General features: G+C 35.1%; 1 protein-coding gene across 7 annotated transcripts in view; it reads right to left on the bottom strand.

Moving 5' to 3' along the window:
- The window catches only part of SLC4A7 (solute carrier family 4 member 7), a 124,160-nt gene that overhangs the window by 4,389 nt on the left and 98,160 nt on the right, over positions 1 to 21,611 (bottom strand). For 5 of the 7 annotated variants that reach the window (XM_030830009.2, XM_060308973.1, XM_060308974.1 and 2 more), the window contains 9 exons: positions 20,110 to 20,271; positions 19,592 to 19,705; positions 16,747 to 16,908; positions 16,349 to 16,600; positions 12,189 to 12,257; positions 10,629 to 10,802; positions 6,977 to 7,108; positions 4,731 to 4,828; positions 1,653 to 1,760 (listed from right to left, as the gene is read on the bottom strand). In XM_030830009.2, the coding sequence (XP_030685869.1) occupies positions 1,653 to 1,760; positions 4,731 to 4,828; positions 6,977 to 7,108; positions 10,629 to 10,802; positions 12,189 to 12,257; positions 16,349 to 16,600; positions 16,747 to 16,908; positions 19,592 to 19,705; positions 20,110 to 20,271 (1,271 nt within the window). The remainder of the gene's footprint in view (positions 1 to 1,652; positions 1,761 to 4,730; positions 4,829 to 6,976; positions 7,109 to 10,628; positions 10,803 to 12,188; positions 12,258 to 16,348; positions 16,601 to 16,746; positions 16,909 to 19,591; positions 19,706 to 20,109; positions 20,272 to 21,611) is intronic. The other 2 variants (XM_060308977.1, XM_030830008.2) reach the window with 1 other exon arrangement.

Raw genomic sequence — 21,611 nt, 5'->3', positions numbered from 1 at the left:
GAGGAGCTCCTTAAAATTGGTCAGTGTAAGATGACTGTGCTTGACAATAGTTTTACTTTATATATGAACAGTTGTAGCATTTGACTTTTATTTTACTGACAGATTCATTAAAAATTAATCTTTGTCAATATAAATAAGCATCAAATAATTTCCTGCAAAATGTAACAAATCTTATCTCCCCAAATTTGGTTCATAAATACAAGATCAAAATACAATTCTACATTTTCAAGTTAATATCAAATACAATGATTCCATGTATATGGATTTAACTGATTAACTGATTTGATTTAATTGTAACATGAATATCTGGGCTTTGAAAATTTTGCAAAAGATAGAAACACGCTATGGTTTGCTGCCTTCTCCAGACAAAACTGAAGGAAGATAACCCAAACATTTTTCTGTTCAACAATGTAACAAAACATTCCCTTTCTTCCCATGTGATTTTGAATTGAGGGGCAACCTGAATGAAAGGCAGAAGTATAAAAGACAAAATACTACTACTCTAAGGTCTTTCTATTTATCCTAACTATACTAACATTCTGGGCCAGGGGTGCTGACAAGGTGCGAAAAGTTACTAAGAGTAAAAAGAGTATCTAGTGAAATTCTGGCTGCATGAAATAATCCAAAATGACAAAAAGTTTAACTTAAAAACTTTTGAGATCAAAGATAGAAGTGAAGTAAACAGTCTACATTAGAGAATTAAAACTCAAGAAATGATGAGAGAAAAGCCAAAAGAGTTGATAACTGAGATTAAGTAGGAGCAAGGTTCTAAAAGCAGGTAGAGAAAGATATCTTGGGAGAAAAACTTAATCAATCATTATCAAGACAGTTGCCAGAAAGACAATAACGAAGCAGAAATAGCTATGTGATTGCTTGCCTGGAAAAGTTTTAATTTTTGACACCCAAGCAGAATATACTGACACCCAACACAGCATCTGGCACAAAGTGAACACCAAAAAAAAAAATTTGTTGACTATGAATGACTGAGTACTCTACAGGATAATACCTAATTTCTCCAGAGACCTAAGGGATCAACGTACTAATGATTATCAAGCCAGAATTCCTGAGGTTTAGGTCTTGAAGTGAGTGGGAAAGAAAGAAAAAAGGGTTATTACATAACAAGAAATATAAGCAAGGGGTTATGAAACAGTTGTGTAATACATGGTCCATTATAAAACTGAATGGCCTTTACTCCCATGGATTAAATTTCTTACAAATATCTTCTAGGAAAATGTTTACCTCGCCAGAAGAAATAGTAGGCTGAAACAAAGCAAAACAAAAGAAAGCCTTCTTTTTTTGGACCATCAGAAAGCATGATTGAGGTAGTATTCTATTTTAGTATTCAATCCCTAGTAATTATCTTTCTTTATATGGCTTCTGATCTTTTATATATTTATTCCTTATGTATATAATCATTTTTATTACAAAACAATTCTTTTTTGAAATAGGCAACTATAAATTTAAAAAAGAACAATCAGCACCTATATCTGCTTCCAGTATACATGAAATGATGGATAGATGAAAGGAAGAAGGAAGAATAAGAGGAAGAAAAAAAGGTTGGTTTTGTTAAGACAATGGTTTTCCTGAATAGCTATCCATAAGTAAACTGAAAGTTGGCTATAGTTAGAAAATGCATAAATCATTACAGCTACCTCGTGTTAGATCTGGTTACTTTGGCATTCTCAGTATTCATGGACAGTGCCTTCCACTGTGCAGTTTTGGCCATTTCATCTGATATGTTAACAACTGAGGGATCAACACTGAAGAACAAATACACTTTCTGGTTAGTATTCAGTACTTGCAAAAGCATTAATAGTCATTCCTATTATCTATATCATATTTGCTTTCATCAACTTAAAATTGAGAAAATTCTTTGTCATGCACTTAAACCAAGATCTAGCAAGATAGCAGTATTTTGGAGTTCTATTATAAAGGTCTAAAGGGGAATTGCATCTTTCTTTATAATCAAAACTAGCAATGAGACTAATTAAATTGGCAATGATGCCCAAAGGTGATTATCTTGGCTATAAGTATACTATTGAAATAACATAAAGGAATATATTAATGTGCTTATAAATATAAAAAGTGATACAGCCTCAAGTCAGTTAGAAAACTTTTATAATCTGCACAAATTTCAACTGCAGCAAACAACTATCCAAAGTATGTAAAGAAAAATTACAATTAGGATTTAAAAAAATTTTTTTCATAGCTTTTATTTATTTATTTTTTGTGGTACGTGGGCCTCTCACTGTTGTGGCCTCTCCAGTTGTGGAGCACAGGCTCCGGACACGCAGGCTCAGTGGCCATGGCTCACGGGCCCAGCCGCTCCGCGGCATGTGGGATCTTCTTGGACCGGGGCACGAACCTGTGTCCCCTGCATCGGCAGGCGGACTCTCAACCACTGCGCCACCAGGGAAGCCCTTTTTCATAGCTTTTAAAAATCATTAAAAAGAATTCTGGGAAATGGGACACTTTAAAATTAGAAATTAAAATACTTCAACAGATAACACACAAAAAAGGTTTATAAGTACTGCTTTTAGCTGGTATTACCATATCAGTAATATTTTTAGTATGAAGGTGTTACTATATAAAATTTATCAAAATCCAAATACTGTCCTTTCATTATAAGAAACAAATGTAACCATTCCATGTCTCTGTGAAATATTGCAAAAATTACCTCAAGACCCCAAATCCAATAATGAAGATATCCATAATAATTTTGGGCTCAAGGTTGTCAGTTTGGACATGAAAGTACTAGGAAGTTAACAGGAATATATTTGCTAGTCCTTTTTGTTCACCAAAAGGAAAACATTTCATGCAAACAAGCGACAAATACAAATGTCAAATGAGATGTTAAATTAACAATGTGCTGGCAGCCAGGTTATAAATGACTAAAGAGCAGTCACCTGTTCACACTTTAAATCTCACGTCGTTTATGATGTAAGACTGCAGTAAAGAGTGAAGCGGCCACTGGAGACTCTCTAGGAATGGCTGCTTCACTAAGTGAAGTTTTTAAAAGTGCACAAATTTGGACACCCAAATTCACCATGGCAGAGCCATCCAACTTGAAACCCTGTCTACCCCAAGAAAACGTTTTTTTGCTCAGTTGCCAACTTCAAATAACTGAAGAGAGAAGTTCTTGAAGCACTTTCTAGCTTCTAAATGATCTTCTCTAAGAACTTTCCCGTTAGTAGAAATTGAGACCTTTTTTGAAGAAAGTATACATTTTGTTTTTCCCCAAAATGAAACTAGATGGGAAAAATTTTGTCTACATTAAATAAATTATTTTCATATTTTATAGGACTTTATGGTTTCCAGATGCTTTCATGTTATCTCACTCCATTTTCATGGCAAGTAATTCAAAGCTACTTAAGATTTAAAATTCTGGCAAATAAACAGGTCAGTCAGTTCCTGGCATTCTGGATGTTCAAGTTTTAATCCAAATGACATTAATCATGGTTCACGTCATCATTTAAAAGACAAAAGTAAATATACATATACTCATTCTTTTTGTTAAATATTTGACAGTGTAAGCATGGACTCCATTTAAATTTGTCAAGATCCATGTGTAATCACAGTGAGAAAGAGATAATGCAGGACCTGCAGAAATTAAGTGGCAAACAATCTCAGCAAACTGGTGAGTCACCAGTAACTATCACGGCAGTTCCTATACACTTTTTAGCAACAAAGTCAATACATTAATTCATTTAACAAACATTTACAGAATCTAGAGAAGCAGAGCACTCTATTTGGATATATCAAAATGTCTATACCTCGCATTTAATTTTAGGTATATACAAATTTGAGGGAAAATCATGAAAGGTGACAAAGAATAATACCAATGATACAAGTTAATACCAATGACAAAAGAGAAAAATTACTTGTGAATTCATTTATCAAAACTAATCAACATGTACAAGTCCAAATGCGCCCTTATAAAAACTATAAACATAAGTTAAAAATGAAAAAAGGTTGAAGCAAGATAATTAAATATCAACAAACATTTTCCATTAACTGGTCAAGGAAGGAACCTATATATATTCTAACACTGACTTTTCTTCTATAAATGGCCAGTCATAAATAGAATAAATGTGTAGAAGAATCAGGTGTACATAAATAATAGAGGTTTTTAATCTACAAAAAAGCTTACATCTCCCAACCTCTGTACTTAGTTCTTAGATTCAAATATAAATCGCCAAAATCATACATGATAAACTATATATGAAACTTAATTTTTCCCTAGTATGACCCGTCACTGCCAATGCTCAAATCACACCTTTGGAAACCGCAGGAGAGTTCTAGGGCCTCTAAACATAGTCACATTGTCACAGGTTATCAAAAAATGGATTAAAAATGTTTATTTTCCAGCATACACCAACCCCAGTCATAATGAAAGGCAGAAAAAAAAAAGCTGTACTACTGAGAGAATGGGAATATTCTAAGACTGATTTTAAACTTCACTGAAACAGAAGGAGTGATGAACGACAAGACAATCTCTGCTTGGCATGGATGCCAAGGTCTCCTTCACTCCTTCCTACAAGTGAGAAGGGGGATGAGCCAGTGACTTTCTTTTCCACCTACAGGAAGCCCTCCTTTAGCCCACATGTCAGATGCAGTGTTTGTCATCTTTTAAAAAACAGGTAACACGACTTTAAAGAAACATTGCATGGCTTATTCATGCATCTGACATGTAAACGAAGCACATTTTAAAGGATGAAGCTGCATCTCACCTGTATTTTAGCGCCTTAACTGGAATCTGCAAGAGGCTTCCCCCTTCAAATGGAAGATGCACAGTATCTTCACCAGCTTGAAGCATTCTCTCAGCTTCCTTTAAAGCACATACATGAAGAGATTACTTTTCCCAGAATATTTCCAGGAGGACCAATTAATATATTAATATCTTAAAGAATCAGAAAACCAAACTGACATTATTTAATCTGCCATGACTGAAAATTTTACCATGAACACATACTTGTAGCACAAGCTGAAAACCACTTGTAAAGATTAATTTTAAGAGGTTGTAACTTTCACCTCTGTAAGTTAGTCACTGATACTGTTTAAATATCAATTTAGCTACATAAATTTTATTATCAACTATGACACAGGCATACAATGAGCGACAAAATTTTGTGAAACCTCATAACTCTCATTATAATATAAGCAAAACCTCACTTGGATAAGGCAGGGTTTCTCAATCTCAGCAATACTGACATTTAGAGCCAAACAATTGTCTGGGAGGCAGCCCTGTGTATGCAGGATGTTCAGCAGGCCACTAGATGCCAGTAGCAGCCCCTTTTTGACCATCAGAAAGTCACCCCAGGTTGAGAACACCTTAGCTATGAAACAGCCAAAATCATGACACAATTATGATGGGGAGGGGCGGTCAGTACAGGAAAGACAGAAAGAGCATTCTCTCCTCTGTCTTACTGATAGAAATCCCACTACTTGGGGGTGGCGATGCACCCAGTTTTAACAAAAATAATAAAAGATAAAAAAATAAAACCTAAACTAAATTTCCCAGCACTCCTTGCAACTCAGTGTGGTGCCAGTGGAAATTCCTGGATGCCATTTCTGGAGGGCAGGGTGGAGATATCCACGGTCTACCTCCTGCTGTCTCTGATGCTGACATGATAGCTCAAACTCAGCAGCCCTTCTGACCCATCAGGGGATTCTGAGGATGAAAAGTCTATGCCGAGCTGGGAGAAAAGCAGCAGAGTTCCTGATAACTTTGTGGAGCCATCACACCAGATCACTTACTTTCAAGATTCCTTTTATAGGAGAAAATAAGCTCTTGTGTTTAAGCCAGGTTTACTTTTGTTTTGTGATATGCAAATAACCTTATTCTCCCTGATACAGGAATAAGCAAGCAATTTTACCTAAGTATTTTATAAAGATTATACCCTATTTGAAAAATCATCAAGTTCATAAACATTTACATACATATATAGCTTTGAAGGAAACAAAGCTCTTAAAAATTTTGGAGACTCAATTCAAATGTTTTAATTAGTGTCCTAATTAAAAAGTCAAAATTTTTGTTGAAAAGTAAATACACAACCAGTAATTTTGCCATAAATCAGCACTGAAAAATCAATCGAAACCATGAAAAAATGCCAACAAGCCCTAAACGCATTTGTCTGCAAAACTTTAATAAATGCTTTTCCATAAATACTATGCAATAAGTTATAAATTATGCTGATTTCCCTCAAAAATTAGAAAAAAACCCCAGCAATTCTGAGATCTATTTAAATAGGACCACAACTTTAAAAAATGTATATCTTCTTATCTTTGATTTTCAAACAATATTCTGAATGGGAAAATTAAGTGAGGCACTAAAATCAACAAAATCACCTATGCTACATACTCAAGTGTTTTATTTGTCCTTCTTACTAGGTTATAATATTGAGCTGGTTACTTAAAAAAAATCAAATTCAGAAAAGAGTATTTATGTAAATCTCAGTATACAAATCAACTAAGGGTACATAATATTGAATATAAAGACTCAAGTTTTACTATACTTTCTGTAAAAAGATATTTACTTAAAGTCCTTTTTGTCCTTACACTGGGTTGGCCAAAAAGTTCATTTCCATAAGATGTTACCGAAAAACCCAAACAAGCTTTTTGGCCAACCCAATATATGCCAGATTATTAAAATGCTGTTAAAATTAAAATGTATGCTAAAATGTACTTATGTACATTTAACATAAATGTACATAAAGGCAAGGGATAAAGGCAAGTTGGTAAAATGGGTATGAGCCTGTGTTTAGGACAAACTACCTACTAACCTCTCTCTCTCTCTCTCTCTCTGTTTCCTCATTTGTAAAGTGGGGATAATAAAAGTACTTACACTTTATAATAATAAGGTTCTTAGGAGGACTAAAGGAGTTGATTCCATCAAAGTGACTATAATAGTGCTTGCTACTTGGTACAAAATATTAAAAAAGAAGTGAACAGTGTATATTTAAAATTCTTTTTTTACCTCTTTCTCTTTTTTCTTTTTGTCATCTTCCTTCTTTTTCTTACTTTCTGGCATGAGATCATCAAGCCAACTAAGCTCTCTCTTTGTGAAACACAGATCCATGAGTTTGCGTACAAAGACTAACGCAAGAACCTTTAAAAAGTGATGGAGAGAATATTAAGTAACATCTAAAAATATGCAAATTATATCACTTGGAGAAAAAGTATTTATTAAATCGTAAATTGAAAAGTACTTCACATATTTTATTTTAAAATGACTTCATACACCATCTTATTTTTTTGTTTGTTTGTTTGTTTTTGTTTTTACGTGGGCCTCTCACTGTTGTGGCCTCTCCCGTTGCGGAGCACAGGCTCTGGACGCGCAGGCTCAGCGGCCATGGCTCACCGGCCCAGCCGCTCCGCGGCATGTGGGATCTTCCCGGACCGGGGCACGAACCCGTGTCCCCTGCATCGGCAGGCGGACTCTCAACCACTGCGCCACCAGGGAAGCCCCATACACCATCTTATTTCAAAGAAACTGAGTCACCTATTTATCTTTTTCAACTTTCTGCTCAAAGACATAAAGGAAATGAGATTTTTAGCCTTTTCCTATATAAATCCCTTGAACTCTGCATAAAACTATAAAGCAGATTAACCATGAGTGTCTTCACAAACATGATTATTAATTTTTATGATTACTTTACATTATGTACATTATTTAAGTAGATATAATTTTTAAAAGTCTCTTCAGCAATGCATTAGAGAACCCATTTTCCAGCATTAGGTTTTAACTTTCAAATTATATTAGTGAAAAAGACACGTTATTCTTTAATTTGCTTTCCTTTAACTGCTGCTAAGGTTGAAGATGTTTTCAAATGTTCACTGGACATTTGGACTTCCTCTTCTGTTTTTGTTTTTTACTTAATTTAAAAAAATTCTTATTTTATATTGGAGTATAGTTGATTCACAATGTTGTGTTAGTTTCAGGTGTACAGCAAAGTGATGCAGTTATACATATACATGTACCTATATTCTTTTTCAGATTCTTCTCCCATAGAGGTTATTACAGAATATTGAGTAGAGTTCCCTGTGCTATACAATAGGTCCTTGTGGATTACCTTTTATATGTACAATAGTAGTGTGTATATGTTAATCCCAAACTCCTAATATGTCCCTCCCCACCACCTTTCCCCTTTGGTAACCGTATGTTTGTTTTCTATGTCTGTGAGTCTGTTTCTGTTTTGTAAAGAAGTTCCTTTGTATCTTTTTTTTTTAGATTCCATATATAAGTGATATCATATGATATTTGACTTTCTCTATCTGACTTACTTCACTTAGTATGATAATCTCTAGGTCCAATCATGTTGCTACAAATGGCATTATTTCATTCTTTTTTATGGCTGAGTGACATTCCATTGTATATATAAATACCACATCATCTTTATCCATTCATCTGTTGATGGACATTTAGGTTGCTTCCATGTCTTGGCTATTATATTGTGCTGCAATAAATACTGGGGTGCATGTATTTTTCGAATTATGGTTTTCTCTGGATACATGCCCAGGGGTGGGACTGCTGGATCATACAGTAGCAGCTCTATTTTTAGTTTTCTGAGGAACCTCCATAGTATTCTCCATAGTGGCTGAACCAATTTACATTCCCACCAACACTGAGGAGGGTTTCAATTGACTTCTGTTCATGAATTCCTAAAAGTTCTGTGTAGTTTGGACAGAAACACTTTACCTGTCTTATATGTTACAAATATTTTCTCCCAGTTCACTATCTGATTTTAATAAGGACAAACAAAACAATTATCATGTGGTCAAACATATCATCTTTCTTTTACTGTTGGATTTCTCTACCTTCTTTGAAAAATTACCTTCAATCACTGGATTATACAAATAATCTTCAAGATTTTCTACTCCAATTCATTTTAACATTTAAATCCTGAATTGATTTATTATTTCTTTCTGAATATGGTAAGATAGCAACTTTATTTAGCTCCCAGTATTCAGTCAAATCTTCTAATACTATATACTAAATTTTCCCATTTAAATGAATTAACACCTTTAATGAAATAATCCGCTTATGTTATTCAGGTGGTAAATTCTCATATATCCTTACAAATTTCTGGACTCATTAGTCTGTTTTTCTGATCTATTTGTCAATTCCTATGCCAACTTCATACTGTATTAGCTATGCTGACTTGACAGCAATTTGTAAATATTCAGTTATCAAAACACTATGGTGGGCTTCCCTGGTGGCGCAGTGGTTGAGAATCTGCCTGCCAATGCAGGGGACACGGGTTCGAGCCCTGGTCTGGGAAGGTCCCACATGCCGCGGAGCAGCTAGGCCCATGAGCCAACTACTGAGCCTGCGCGTCTGGAGCCTGTGCTCCGCAACAAGAGAGGCCGCAATAGTGAGAGGCCCGAGCACTGCGATGAAGAGTGGCTCCCACTTGCCGCAACTAGAGAAAGCCCTCGCACAGAAATGAAGACCCAACACAGCCATAAATAAATAAATAAACAAACAAATAAATAAATAAAAATAAAGGAATTCCCTTTAAAAAAAAAAAAAAACACCATGGTATTAGCACAGGAACAGTCAAGCCCCTCACCCCCGCACCCAGCTAGGAATTCTGAATTATAATTATCTTTGTTTTGTTATTCTCTGGTATTTATTATATCTTTATCTTTTCATTAATATACAATTTACATATAGTAAATAAAAAAATATCAGGTGTAGAGTTTAATGCTTCTGAAAAATACATGTACTCTTGTAAAGCAACCCCAGTAAGATACAGAATATTTCTACCATCCATGTTGTTGTGGCTCTGGTATCTATTTTTCTCTATAAACTTTAAAATTACCTAGTTCACACTGATACCAACCCCCCCACACACACAAACACACATGCAATAAAACTAGTAGGCTTCATACTTGGAAGTGACATTTTTATAATACTAAGTATGCAAAACAAAGAACATGGTATATAATTTTGAATATTTTTTAGTGACTTTTCACTATTCATTTATAATTTAATTTATTTGTGATCAGGGAATATTAACTATAATTTTCACAACTTTTTAATTTTTAAAGATTTTCTTTTTGGCCATGTACATAAACCAACTTTTGCATAATATTTACAAAAGGATGCATATTCCCTATTTGCAAAATGCAATTTTGAAATGTGATAATTTAATGATTAAATTATGAATAATTATTAAAGTATATGATAATGTAATGAATTATTAATATCATCTATAATCTTTATTACTTTTTGACTTCTAGATCTATTAATTTCTGAAAAAGATGTATTGAAATAGCCTATTAAAGAACCATGTTGCTCTGGTTGCTCTGCTTTTTAAGTTAGGCTACCATATTTGCTTCATAAACGTCCTAAACTCTGAAATTGTTTAAAAATACGGAACAGTGTTCTATACCCAAGGACTAAAAATCAAAAACAAACCAAAATTAGAAAATGACAAGCAAATTCAATTTTGAAAACTATTGGTTTCACAGCTAGAAAGGGCTAATTCACATTTCAAAACACCTAAGGTGCTTAAAATCCTTTACTCAAAGTCAATTATAAATATTAGTAAGATAAGTACTACCAAAACACATAAAAATGTTATTAATTAGTGATAAAGTCTGAAAAAAAAAAAAAAACTTACCATCATGGGAAAAACTACTGCAGCAGCCGAAGCTTTTATCACCCACAAGAGGATCAGACAGGTGAGCTGGACGACTGTGAAGACGTGGACCTTCCAGAGGGGCACGTAGCGGAGGTAAATCAGGTCGGGCTGGTGCTTAGCAGGCATTCCAAATAATTTTATACGGTCAAAAAACTGGATATCGAATGGAAAGCAAAACAAGAAAAAGTTTTCAACAAAAATATCATTTCTGTTACTTAGGAAAAGAAATTGTATTCTGCTTTAGGGTTTTGTGATTTAAACTCTAACTTCCCTGATATGCCGTGATAACACAGGAGAATGTTTCAGTTTACAACATCTTGATCCAAGGAGAAAAAAAAAAAATCAAGGCAACCACTTAAACAAATGTAATTCATTAATCAGAAAACTCAAGTCAAAATGTTTTAAATTGGGGAATTCAAATATTTTGATAAATTTATCTGCTATAACCAAATGTACAAGTCATTTAATCTCTCTGACCTTGTTTTCTAATATGTAAAATAAAAGAGTAACAATCTCCCAAGGTACTTTCTAAGTCTAACATTACCAATTTTATGAAAATAACCTGAGGTAACAATTACTAATTTTTCACCCACTGAAAAGGAAACGATGAGCCAATCCCTTGGTCCTTTTGAGTTTTAATTTCCTCATTTATAAACCGGGAATAAGATCAGCCCTACATAACTCACAAAATTGTTGTAAAACAATCAGCTGAGTTAATGAGATCACCTCTTGACCACTGGAGAGTAGATACTGGACTGTGTTGAAAAAAAAAATGCTGGTGCGTCTGAGATACCCGGCAGCCGGAAGCCGGCAGCTCGGGACCACACGCTGCTCACGGCCGGGACTGGGTGAGTGGTGCCAACCCTGCCTGAGCAGCTACACGTTCTACACTAAGGCTGGATTCACACAAATTCTAATTCATTCTATCAGCTTGTTTCCCAAGAAATACTACAAATAAGACAAAACAGAGTAGTGAAAACACTAGATTCTAGCCTTGGCTCCACTGCTTACTTAGTTAAAAACCTTCAGTAAGTCTATTTCTGTTTCATGATTTACAAAATTAGTACTTCTTCCTTTCATATCCCAAAGTTGTTTTGAGGATCACAGAAAATCATCTGTATACTAGGCTCTATAAACTGTACTGCACCATACAAATGGCAGGTATTACCATGGTTATAGAAAATATCTACATTTTCTTTTTAAGCAACTGAAATTACTGTTCTAACATGTCAGAAATAGCCCCTTTTCCCCCATTCCAATCCTTTTGATCCTCCCTTTTACTATACTAGTCTTCATTGATAGTTACCTTTCATTAGCTTCAATTAAAAATAGGTAAGGACATAATAGTTCATGATCTCACTCTCAGGGGGAAAAAAATGTTCAGTAAGCAATAATTACTTGGAAAATGTGGATTTGAAGTCACTAGTTAACCTGCCCCCAAAATATCAGAGAATAAATCACTACCATCAGAAAAACAATCATTGCAAATATAAAATGTTTAAGTTTTTTTTACAAAGTTATTAAATGCTTAAGACTTGCCTGGATTCCTTTTAATGAGGAAACTCCCATATAAAGGAAAACACCATACAGAACAGGCATTGGAATAAACTGTAAGTAAAATGACCACAATTAGAACCCATGTTACCAGAACAATTTCACATAAAAAATACATAAAAACATAGTCAGTGCCTATGAGATAGAGTTAAAAGATCTTTCAGTGATGAGACTTTTCTATAACAAAGAAAAATGCTAGTAAACAATAACCTCCTTGAAGAATCATTTACCATCTACATGTTCCCTCCTAAGAAGGGACTGTGTTCCGTGGTTAAGAGCAGAAGTACTACAATCAGACTACTTGGCCTAAAAACCCAGTTTACCTCTTCTTGAGCCTTAATCTCTCTATTTTAGTTTCTGTATCAGATTGCCTTGAAGATTAAAAAACTTCAAATTCATAAAATATTCAGAAAAGCACATGGTACATATCAATCACTCAAAAAGGGTTAGCCATTATTATTACTATCACTACCCCTACAGTGACTGCTATACAATACCATTTACAATACGTATAATAAACAAACACCAGCCTGAAAAAGAATGTCCTTGTTACTTTGGCAGTTAGGGGGATCCCAAACTGCCTACCTAGTCCATGCCCAGACATCCCACAGGAAAGCCAGCAACAGGCCCCATTCATTGATTCAAACACCACAATCAGCACTCACCCAAGGGAGAGACCTATAAGGAAAAAAGACCTAACAGCCAGAGGAGAATCACACTCATTCTCTAGTAAACAACCTCGTATGTCCTTAACTAAGGACCGTGGGAGAAAAGAAAACATATCAAAAATCTAATCAGTATCCTCAGGGAATCTCAAGAAAATATTTAATCCATAAAGCAACTTCAGAATGCTAAGAGAAATGAATAACCAGAATGAAAAAAAAAAAACTCCCAGAAATTAAAGATACAATTATCAAAATAATTTAAAAGAATTTTGTAACAACGATTTTGATAAGACTAAAGAGATCAATAAAATGATAAAGAAAATAGAGGAAATTTTAACAGTGAGAGAGAGTAGAGAAGAGGAATGTAACAACATATCTGGAAAGTCTAGTATCTGTCTAATTGAAAGTGAAGAAATATCTAAGAGAAAATAAAGAAAAGGAAATAAACAACTGAAGAACACTCCCACAGTTAAAGGCATAAGTTTCTAGAGTAAAATGACCCACAGAGAGAGAAGCAAGGTAAATTAAAAGTTTCTATTTACCTAAATATCCTAGTGAAATTTCCAAACTCTAAGAGTAAAAAGGATATTTTGGTAGCTTCTAGAAAGGAAGAAGATGCTTCTGAAGACACAAAAACCAAATAGATATCAGACCTCTTACTAGAACCACTGATCTCTAGGCAACAAAACTTTAAGACTCAAAGAAAAATAAATTTGAAACTTGAAATGAATATCCATCTATCAATCATAGAGGGTAATTTTGAAACATGCAAGAACTCTGAAAGTTTACTAATTATGGTACCAGACATGAAAAAATTACTCAAGGAATTCCTTTAGAGATACAGAAAAGAAATACAAGAAAAAGTGGAACCTGTATATGTACTTTTTTTTTAAGTAAGAGAAGTCAACAAATATTAAGAAAACTTCTCAGGTCTTGTGGCTTGGACTATTATTCTGAAACCGCAGGAGTCTGGGGAAATAAGGGTTATTTCTGCCTCCACGCAGGCTGATCACACCGCCTAGTCCTCAGCGAATATTTATTTCATCATAATACTGATTACGTGTTCCCAGAGGGCTTACATTGCTATAATTTAACTTACAGAAAAAGCACAGAGTGTAAATGTTGGTAATCTTTACAATAATAATAAAACTAAAAACACAGCCAACCAAAAACAACTGATGAAAGGGAGAATGGGATGTTTGGGGTAAATCCTCATGAAAGACATAAACTTAGGTCAGAGGCTCTCAAGTTTTTGGTCTCAGGACCCCTTTATACTCCTAAAAAGTACTGAGGACCCTCCCCCCAAATACTCTTACGTGGAATATATATATATATAGAGAGAGAGAGAGAGAGAGAGAGAGAAAGAGAGAGAGAGAGAGAGAGGGAGAGAGAGACATAGGTATAGATATATAAATAGGTATATAGGTATGTGGGAAATAGATATTCACCATATTAGAAATTAAAAGAAAAATTTTAAATAGTTTTTTAATTTTATTTTTGGCTGTGTTGGGTTGCTACACACGGGCTTTCTCTAGTTGCAGAGGGCAGGGACTACTCTGTGTTGCAGTGCACAGGCTTCTCATTGCAGTGGCTTCTCTTGTTGCAGAGTACGGGCTCTAGGCACATGGGCTTCAGTAGCTGTGGCGTACGCGGACTCAGTAGTTGTGGCGCACGGGCTTAGTTGCTCCACAGTATGTGGGATCTTCCCAGAACAGGAATCAAACCCGTGTCCTCTGCATTGGCAGGCAGATTCTTAACCACTGCGCCAGCAGGGATGTCCCAATAGTTATTTTTAAACTCACTTCGAAATAATAATAAACCTATTACAAGTTAATATAAAAAACATATTTTTACTGGAAAACTATAATTTCCAAAGAACATAAGATTAGGTGAGAAGGGCAGCGCTGTTCTGTATTTCTGTAAATCTCTTTAACGGGTGGCTTAACAGAAGACGACTACACTCTCATATCTGCACCTGCATTAAATCTGCTACAATACATCGTTCTGGCCAAAGTCTATGAAGACAACCCGGCCTCAACACAGTCGCATAAATGGGAAAGGGAGGCTCCTGCAGACCCCGGACAGAGTGTCAGGGACTCCCAGAGGTCCTTGAACTAGACTTTAAGAATCACTGTCTTAGGCAAAGAGATTCAGTCTAAAGATAATAAAGTGAAAAATAAAATTATAAAAGTATATAAATCTATAATGGTGTTAACTAACAAAATAACTTAAAAAACAAAGGAGTAAAAAGTTTACCTCTGGAAAGTTGCTTTTGGAAAGTGAGAGAAAATAGACTAACTTTTTATTTTAGAGCTTTCTTGATATTCTACTTGAATTTTTCTGCCTATAAGCAGTTAATACTTAAAAATTTTTAGAACTACTTAAAAAATGTAAAGGGCAACCTTCATCAGGAGACGCAGCAACCCCATAAGACTGCACTACATATTTCTCCTCTTGTCCCAAGCACCTCTAACAATATACTCACCACTATGCAGTAATTGCCCATTTGCCTATCTGTTTCACCAAGTAGATTGCCAAGTTTTTCAAAGTAGACAATAAAGTGTCCGATTTATTATTGTTGCCTCAGTACTTAATAGCACAGAAAGTACTCAACAAATATTTGGTCAATTAATTGGCTCCATGAAAGGAGGCCAAAGAATTCTAGTATTAACTACAATTCTTTTAGTTAATATGTAACACACACACACATACACACTCCACGTTTGTACCCTAATTTATAAATAGTTTACAACTTTTTACTTATTTTCTTTACAACAAACATAACTGAAACACCAAAAAAAATGGAGTTGAGCTCTTCCATGATGAATAGAAGATTTAAGATTAGATACTTAGCTACGTTTGCTATGGCTATTGTTTTTTATTAAATCACTAGATTAGGTAGAATGTGTACAGTAAAGATCAGATGTGACTAAAAGAGGTTTATCATAAAGTATAATTTCTTACATGCTTCATTTATAGTATTAGCTCGTTTTGTTTTCCTAACGAGTGTTACTACTCATATTTCATTTAATACATTCATTTCATTAATACGTTCTTTGTCAGGAAGAATGTATTAATTCAATTAATAGCAATATTATTTTTTACATTGTGGTCAAATAACTGTTTCATCTATCTTTCAATATTATTTCCTCTAATATGCTTATAAAATCCTCTGGTATATTCTTCTTTTAGATCATAACTAAGCCATGGATTAACTCCTTCCTAAACTCTATAGTCTTTAATACTACCCTTTTACATTATTATTATTTTTTGTTTGTTTAAACTACATTATTTTTTAAAAGGATACAATCTAACACTGATGCCTACTACACTAACCACCATTCCAAAATATTATTTTCCAAGTAAATTCTAGGAAATGAAACTAATTTTAGATATTTTAATGTTTCATTTTCATACAACCAAGTATAAATTTTATGATAAAGAAAGATTTTAAAACATTGCAATAAAGAGATTTTTTACCTTTAGTACTGAAGTCATGAACACAGACAGGCCCATTAGAATAAAAATCATTAGCCCTGTAACCCGCTGTTCACGAATTCCCAAAAACTTGGGTTGTTCCCCTGGAGCAGAACATTCAGATTCAACTTTTAGGCTGTTGACATGACTTATTGACAACACTGTTGCAGCCACAAACCATGGAAGTCCCATGACAGAGCAAACTCCCAACATAACACCAACCACGAGCAAGTCAAGGTGATAGCCAGCTCCTTTCTGAAAAGTGAAACAAACATGAATATTTGTAAGCCTATATTGTTCTTTTAGGTTAAAACTCTATACTACTTATAAAGAGAGAAGAAATTAATTTTCACCATCTCCAACTCAAAGAAACAATTCTTGGGACAAAATTTTAAAATTACCTTCAACTTGTGCTCCTTTCTGTTTATGATTACAGCTGTAATTTGTTGATCCATAAAGATGAGAATGGTACAAAGCAGAGCTGGAATAGCAGCTATTAATAAGGTCCACCAAGGATTTTCTCCCAAAGGGCTTATGATCCAGCCCCTATTTGTATCAGTAGGCTGTTAAAACATTTAAGGATTAAAAGAAGGAAAGAAAAAAAAGCTTCCTTCTCCTACTGCACAAAATTTCCACAGCACAGACTGTCTACCCCAACAAATGCCAAGGGATCGGAAAGGACTGGATTAAATATTGGGATATATTGTGAATTATTTGCAGAGACAGCCATAGGAATTCTCATCCCTAGAGGCAGGTCTCTTGTCCCCGTGACTCAGCCACTCTTTCCACCTAGAAGGGGAGTCTATTTCCTCCCCTTGAACCTGGGAATAAGGCCAAAGTAACCCTGTGATTTCTGAGTCCTGATCTCAAGGGACCCTGCTGCTTCTTCTCTAACCCTTCTGGAACCCTGAGATTAAGCTCTGAGTAAGCCTGGATAAGCTTTCTTGAGGATGAGACACAATGTGATGAGACACAATGTGATGAGACGGGGTGGGAGGCAATTACCCAGCTTCTTCAGCCATCTGAACTGAGCACCCAGACATGCTCCCATCAAGGCAATAAAGACTGCAGCCACGTATAAGATCTCAAACCAGGAGACCAGAGCACTACCCAGTTAAGCCTAGTCCCAACTGTCGCACATTTATGAACAAAAAAAGTGTTGTCGTTTAAAGGTATGATGTTTTGGGAGGTTTGTTATGCAGGAATAGATAAGTGAAGTAGAGTGTCCTTTCAACACATGCCTATCTACTTCATATAAAGTGAAATCAATCTACCTACTAGATCAACTCCTAATCTAAACTGCTTTGGAGATCCTACAGACTAGTGATCTTGTCAGGGTCAGTACTAAAGTAGAACTGGGCCTCGCTACACTATTTTTCCAAAGCATTGGCTGACAAAAATCTGGCACTTTAAAAATCTATTTCAATGCTGTTAACATAAAATTTTTTTATAATAAAACATTTTTAGAGATCATAAGAGTTTAGCATTCTTGGAGGATATTGGATATATTGAAATTTAAATGCTTCTACTACTTAGATGTCATATTAAGCCTGTTTTTTCTACATGAAAACATCTGTCAACACAAAAGGGAAATTTACTGTTTTTGAATACAGATATTATAATTTTCCCACACTGATATACATTATACTGCTTCATATTCAATACTGCACATGAATAAATATGTTTTATGTATACAATGCATATATTCTTAACTGTTTCTTAACTTGTTTCCCCAAGTGTATTTTAAACCCCTTGAAATCAGTTTGCTACTTGAAAGCTAGATAAATGAATAACAAGGATATATTTGGAACCAGAATAAGGAAATGGGACCAGGATTACAGGAAATTACATTAATGTAATTTATAGTTTTGTCTATTTGTAAGACTTGGTAAAAACAGAATGACTTTGATATAGTCACCTCTTAATGGCCTAAAATCTTTAGTGGCTCAATATCTATGCTTTTAAACAAAGGTCTCCAAAACTTTTTAAATTATATACTCTTGGGGCTTCCCTGGTGGGGCAGTGGCTGAGAGTCCGCCTGCCGATGCAGGGGATGCGGGTTCGTGCCCTGGTCCGGGAGGATCCCGCATGCCGCGGAGCGGCTGGGCCCGTGAACCATGGCCACTGAGCCTGCGCGTCCGGAGCCTGTGCTCCGCAACGGGGGAGGCCACAGCAGTGAGAGGCCCACGTACCGCAAAAAAAAAAAAAAAAAAAATTATATACTCTTAGCAGCAAAAAAATATATACCCAATGATGCTATACTCATTTATGTATTATGTTACTTATAATTATCCTTATAGTAAAATTCATACAATAAATATTATAAAGCTTAATTTTTCTTATTTTTAGATAAAAATATAAATAGATTCATACAATTTTGCTGGATCATTTTCCACCTCTACTTTTGAGCACCCTGGTTTTTAAAATAATGTTATTTTTCAATCCCAGAGAGAGAGAACAGACTAAATTTATCTTCGTTATATTCCTTATTCCTAATCCCCTTTAAATCTTCTGCTTATAGAAGAAGTCATATAATTAGTTAAATGTAAATATAAGCAGTGACACAAATATTTGACTATTAAAAATTTCCAGAAAGTATTCAAAAGCTACCACCTCTAACTTAGAAAGGAAAATAATTATCAAATGCTGTGTTATGCACATGATATACTGTATACAAAAGAACTGTAGTTTGCTAATGAAACCAAAGAGTTCATGGATGCTCAGATTAAGTATCATTTTTCTTGTGGAAAAAAAAATTGATTCTCTCTTGATTCTGCTGGGAAGTGTTACACAAAGCTTTCCAATTACTGTCAGATATACCACCCTTCTAAAAATTTTAATGAGGATCCCCTTGCCACTCTTATAAATTCAAGTTTGAGTTACTCCTTTATAAAGGAATAAAGAATGTTTCTTTCACCTGGAAAGTATATTGTGAACTCCAGCTATGAGAGAAGGGTCAAAAATTTTAAATGACTCCCAACTCCTCACCATGAATATTTTCATTCACTCTACCTGATGGGCCAGCTTTGATACCTTCTTGCTTATTTCCTAAATATGTTCACTTGTCTCTGTTCATCCTTTCATTTTTTTATATATGTGAGGCATATATATAATTTTTGCTTTCAAAGCATCAGCTCTTCAGAGAGACTATGCATATTTTAGAAATAACTACTTAGGAGGCGGTATCTCACTTTAAAGTACTTTGGTATTTCCAAGTAACAAATAGCCAAGTGTTTTAATCATTACCTCGAATTTTTCAGGAACATGAAGTTTAGGAGATGGAACTCCTACAAGGTAGTCAATTGCAACCATTATTACTATGGTGAGAAATACAGCAAAGTCACTGATTGTCGATCGCACCTATGTTAAAGGGGTTTCGTTAGTATAAACACAAAAATACTATGTGTCCTTTCTAAACAATTCATATCTTTCACAGACTAAAATATGCCACTAGAAAGTGTGAATGAGGTTTTTTTTTAATTAGTGACAATGTATCAGTGAAATACATTTATAACTAATATTTTTTGCAAAAGATAAGAAACACATTTGACAACTAACCTATCATCTCTCATGATAGCATTGTCTTCCTACTGTTAGCTCAGACATGGAATATACACTTTTCACTATGAATAATTTCTTTATAGCTATATGACATAAAGTACTAACTTCAAACAATATCTTATTGTTTTGAAATAAACCAAACCAAGGAAATGAAAACTAAAAACATGACTATTACAAGAACTCCAAAATTAAACCCCAATTACCTTGGTAGGAAAATAGCGCTTGGTCTTAAACTGCTTGAGGAATGAAGACAGAAAAAATGTTGTGAAAAATAAGATGACACACCAAAAGAGCACATCTGGAATATAAGGTCCATGGAGACTACAAGCTGATCCTACAAATGTACCATGAAAGATTTTACATTCCTGAAAAAAGGGGAAAAAACAGAAAAAGGAAGGGATTGAAGGGGATTCTCAGACAGCCAATAAATTACTAAGAACTTCTTTGACTCTAAGATGCTACTGATCATAAGGCACACCATTATTTTATGTTTCACTTAGAAGAAACACTATCAAGTCAACATTAACACACAATCAATTTTAATACATATCCTGAGTTCAGAGAGGTCATGGTTTGACAAATCTGCATCTTAAGTCACTGAAATGAAATACTGTATTTTTGTCAAGTTATTCACATCATACACTCCACTCCTTTCTTTCAACTCCTTATTTCCTTTAGTGAAAGGCTCATATATCTCAATATAAGCCTTTTATTAATTCCCAAATATTTGTTTGCATTCTTGTTCAACAATTTCACTGTCTTTCCTTTACCTCTGAACAAGTTGCTTACAACAAAAGCTATAGAAAATTACGACTCTGCCTTTAGAATGCTGAATAAGAGATGGTTAAACTATTAAATTCGAATCAATAATAAAAACTGTGCTTGGCTTTTCTGACTTTTCTTTCTTTTTCTTTTAGTGAAGAAGGACATCAGCTCAGCTTTTATTTATTTAGTTAGTTTTGGCTGTGTTGGGTCTTTGTTTCTGTGCGAGGGCTTTCTCTAGTTGCGGCAAGTGGGGGCCACCCTTCATCGCAGTGCGCGGGCCTCCCACTATCGCGGCCTCCAGATGCGCAGGCTCAGCAGTTGTGGCTCACGGGCCTAGTTGCTCCGCGGCATGTGGGATCTTCCCAGACCAGGGCTCGAACCCGTGTCCCCTGCATTGGCAGGCAGATTCTCAACCACTGTGCCACCAGGGAAGCCCCTTTCTGACTTTTCTGATGGTGAGATTAATGCATGGGACTGTGAGCAGTAAAGTGACCACTGAAATATTTCCATTAATAAAATCAATAATATAGTCAATAATATAACATAATACAATTATAGAAATATATTGACTTGATTTTCCTCTGGGGGGAAAAATAACTGAAAGGCAACCAGAGATTAACAAAGGCACATGCAACTGAAGTCCTTTTTTCCTTACTTAGATTCTAATGAGACTCATTTTAAAAATACAGCTCAGGGCTTCCCTGGTGGCGCAGTGGTTGAGAGTCCGCCTGCCGGTCTGGGAAGATCCCACATGCCGCAGAGCGGCTAGGCCCAGCGGCCATGGCTAGGCTCAGCCATGGCCGCTGAGCCTGCACGCCCGGAGCCTGTGCTCCGCAACGGGAGAGGCCACAACAGTGAGAGGCCCGCATACCGCAAAAATAAAATACAACTCAGGTTTACTGAAAGAAAAGCAAAGTTTCCATTATTCTCAATTTCTACG

This window comes from Globicephala melas, chromosome 11 (assembly GCF_963455315.2).
Source record: "Globicephala melas chromosome 11, mGloMel1.2, whole genome shotgun sequence".
NCBI lineage: Eukaryota > Metazoa > Chordata > Mammalia > Artiodactyla > Delphinidae > Globicephala > Globicephala melas.
This window is presented reverse-complemented; position numbering and strand designations above follow the sequence as displayed.